The sequence below is a fragment of the Acyrthosiphon pisum genome, chromosome A1, assembly GCF_005508785.2.
Source record: "Acyrthosiphon pisum isolate AL4f chromosome A1, pea_aphid_22Mar2018_4r6ur, whole genome shotgun sequence".
Taxonomy (NCBI): domain Eukaryota; kingdom Metazoa; phylum Arthropoda; class Insecta; order Hemiptera; family Aphididae; genus Acyrthosiphon; species Acyrthosiphon pisum.
Window position 1 is genome coordinate 124,424,702 of NC_042494.1, and position 4,249 is coordinate 124,428,950.

Genomic DNA, 4,249 nt, shown 5'->3' on the forward strand with positions numbered 1-4,249 from the left:
ATATAATGTCTGGTTGGCAACCTACGCCCAAAATTATAATGGCATACACATTTTTTGCTTTAATATGAGGTTCCTCATATAAGTTGTTAATACTGGAATATAAAAAAAAAAGTCGATCCTACAGCTACAATAATTTCAGCGCGTTTGAAGTGAATATTTAAAAACTATTATACTTTATACAATTAGATCGTAATATAAATAAATATAAATTTATATAAACCGTATTCGTGGAGACTTGAATATTTTACATTTTTACGTATATCTATTATTAGTTATTATATTTTACTAATTTACTATAATACACAATGACATTTTCCAAATATTTTGACTAATTTTAGCTATTCTCCTCGTTGTACTATAGGTACTACTCAAAAGTCAATAACGATGATATACATATATATACAATATAAATATGTTGGTACCTATTATTATAATGATTTATAAATTATATTAAATATAATTTATATTTTAATCGGGAAAAATTAATTCAACCTACCTACCAAAAAATAAATTATTATAATTGCTACCTATATTATAAATATCTAATAAAATATTCGTAGTATAATAGGTTGACAGACCGTCTCCCCTTAGAATTGTTTTCATGTGCAATAATTTATCGTTTAACTCAGTCTTAACATATCCATAAGCGGGGACGCAATTTAAATAAAAAATCTGGGGCTGCTGAAGCCCCTATTTTATATTCTAAGCGGAGCGATGAATGTATTGATTTTACAATGATGTGTGTTTTTGTGTCTGACATCACCGTTTTGGGCAGTAACACTGCTTCGATTTTCTTCGATAACTGCGTAGATACTTAAAATATCACCATATATTTATTATATAATTTACCATACTTCATGGCGTAATTTTCTCGTTTTGAGCTGTTTACGGATATTTTCAGTTTCCAATTTTTTTCGTTTTTTTTTTCTATAAATATCAACTAATTTTATTTGTTGGGTAAAAAAGCTTGAAAATGTAATACAAAGCTCATAATGTATTGTTACAATGACAGTTGAAAAACTTTAAAAATATATAGTCACAATTTTTTTTATAACCATTTTAAGTCATCAAAAATTAAAAATCACGAAAATGTGCAAATTGTTTATTTGACCTGCTAAACTGTACAGCAGAGGAGATTTTACTTAAACTGTTTACTACTGAGAACGCAGTTGACCATGTTGATGTTAGTTTTTAGTACCTACCTTTTATGCTAAATAATTATAGAATTATTTGTTTTTAATTTTGATATAATAAATTATTATGTAGGTACATTATTTTTTATTATATTTTTACGTTTTAAGTATTTATAAAATGTGTAGGTACTTATTTTTTTTTTTATTGTCTTTCCAGTCACCGAAATTGTTGTTGATAACAATTACTCAGGTCTTATTGTGGAACTTTATATCTTGTCAATCTGAGAGTGTTAAATTAAATAAGGATAGTGAAGTATTATGCGATCGAGTGCGGTACTCAACTTATAAATGTGATTGTTTAAAAAACAGACCGCCGGTTGTTGATCATAATAATTATGAACCTTTACCTGATTTATATGGAGTCGATAATTTTGAAAATCTGGGCTTAGCTAAGGATTCGAGTGAACCATCGTATCCCGTAAAAAGGCATGCTATCTTACCATGCCACAACCATCCTGCACTGGAAAATAACAAACCTTACAAATCAAACCTAATAACAAGTGAATGGAAAATGAAGTCTACACCTGTCGACAACGCGTATGGTGATTTAATGGTTAAAAAATCAAAAGTTGCAGGTTTAAAAAAAATTGAAATTAATTCACAGAAATTGAATCATGAACCATTACATCGTACACTACCACTTTTACAGAAAGAAAATCTTATTGGTGAAAATCCAAAACACTCACTACTTCAATTAAATTTACAAGATAAGGAGAACCAAATTAAATCATTAATTTCTACACCACAACATATTAAGTTAAACGAAATAATATCAGATAAATTAGTCGATGAAACCCTACATAACAAACTAACCCAGCCGTCACTGACTCTTCCAGTACCTTACAAATCTATTAAGTATCCCCTAAATGATCAGTTAATACAGCCAACTGAAATACATAATAATATTGATACAGCAGGGTTGATAACAGATAGCGACAAACAGAGTAACCCGTTAAAGCTGTCTCCGCTTTTACCACATATACCAAATAACCAGAACGATTTGAAAAACAAACCATCTTCGACCTTTCCATCAGTTCAATTTAACAAGCCGAAACCTGTAGACATATTGCGTGACAGATCACCTTCTCAGTTAATACAAACTCCTGCCATCAAACCGGTACATCTGCCGATTATTGTACAAAAAGAAGTATCTCTATCTTCAGTAAGCCAACGACCACAAGCCAATATTGATTCGTCGTCACAATATCCTAAAATAATCAAAAACGACATTGCTGAATCAACGTCTCAACCAATCCTAATATCCTTGTCACATAATAAACAAAAGGAATCAATTGATGTGCCACCCTCAAAGTCTATAAAGACTTCTGACACAGAAATGGTAAATAAACCGATTACGATTATAGAAAAAAAAGTTTCAATATATTATCCACATCAAAAATCTCAGGATTCAATTGACTTGCCACCGCCTAAACAACTTATGAAGATTTCTAATACAGAAACTGTAAATAAACCGATTAAAATCGAAAAAAAGGAAATTTCTATATCAGCACCAAATGAACAAAAACAACCAATTATTGATTTGCCACCACAAGCTCCACAACTTATAAAAACTCCTGAGTAAATATATCAGGATATTTCAGGGCAATTATTATAATAGCATCAGTACGAGCAAAAGCAATAAAGCTTAAAAATTATGTAATACCTATTCCTTTATATTGTCTTAAGCATAATATATAATCTATTATTCTTTGTTAATTTAAAAATGTATAAATAATACAGTTGTTTATTAAACATGGCTAACACATTGTTATTTATATTACAATACTAAAATCTATAATTTATTACATTGTAACATTGGATGGTTAATCGTAACTTGTAAGTATATTCTTTTTAATGTAAGGAAAAATTGATACATTTTATATCTATCAATATTAATAAAAGGCAATGTTTGTGTGTGTCTGTAAATGATTGACAGCCAAGTCTATCGCAATCATAGTAATGCAATTTGGTACATAGGTAAATTATTGTAGGTAAATGTGCACCTCCAGACAAATTTTTAAATTACGATTTTTAAAGAACGGCTCACACTTAGATTTATTATCTCGTAAAACTCGAATATTTTTATTTTTATTTAAATCGCTGCCATTGGTTATAAATAATAATAATAAACATACCTAATTAAAATGTAATTTGTCACAGGCATCGCCGTGCAGGATCAGATAGTATTAAATAAAAACGAATCTTTGCAATCAAGATTGTAATAGCATTGTATAAATGTATAACACTAATAATCTATATGAAGAATGAAGAAATTATATTGGATTAATACAATTAAAAAGATTTACTCCTTGTTTTTTTTTTATAAAATGCGGATTTCAGATGCTTATGTTCTATTATTCCATCGTTTCTCAACCCGACTTAAGCTACTAAATTTTGGGTCGCAAATAATTGGGTGCTTAAATTTTGTGCATGAGTCACCAACAAATTAATAAAATAATTTGTTATTTTAATTTAGAACAGCTTGTAGATAACAGTAATAGAAAACCATTATAAAACATTTTTACTCAAGTAACACATTATATTATATTATTATATTATATATTATATTATTGTACAATAACGTTGGTCTTGAAAGCTATACATGGTATATTCGAATTATTTCCATTAGTCATTAAATCTAAGCAGAGTGAATATGGCAAAGCCCCCACAGTTCACTTTCAACTTTAATTTAAAAAAGTACCTATATGTATAAAAAATTGGTTTTATCTTGTGTATTATATTATATGTACACAAAAGTTGAGAACCATTCTCGTATACTAAAATATACGTCAATAACACTATTCTCTAAGTTTAGTAAAGTAGGTAGGTATGTGTACCTACCTATTCTACCTACCTATATACTATTGTATTTGTACATTTACGTACGACGTACCTATACTTACGAAACGTGTAGTTTTAAATCAATACATCTTAATAATTATTTAATATAACGGGGTATCTGAGCGGAATGATGAATGTATTGATTTTACAATGATGTGGTTTTCTTTATATGTGTCATTATGGTTTGGGGCAGTAAAACTGCTTTGATTTTCTTC

At 28.7% G+C, this 4,249-nt stretch overlaps 1 protein-coding gene across 1 annotated transcript in view; it reads left to right on the forward strand.

Annotated features, from left to right (window-relative positions):
* Window positions 1-857: 857 nt before the first annotated feature.
* LOC115033558 overlaps window positions 858-4,249 on the forward strand; it is a 4,701-nt gene continuing 1,309 nt past the window's right edge. Inside the window, exons 1-2 of the mRNA XM_029486340.1 lie at window positions 858-862; window positions 1,503-2,771. Of these exons, the coding sequence (XP_029342200.1) occupies window positions 858-862; window positions 1,503-2,771 (1,274 nt within the window). The remainder of the gene's footprint in view (window positions 863-1,502; window positions 2,772-4,249) is intronic.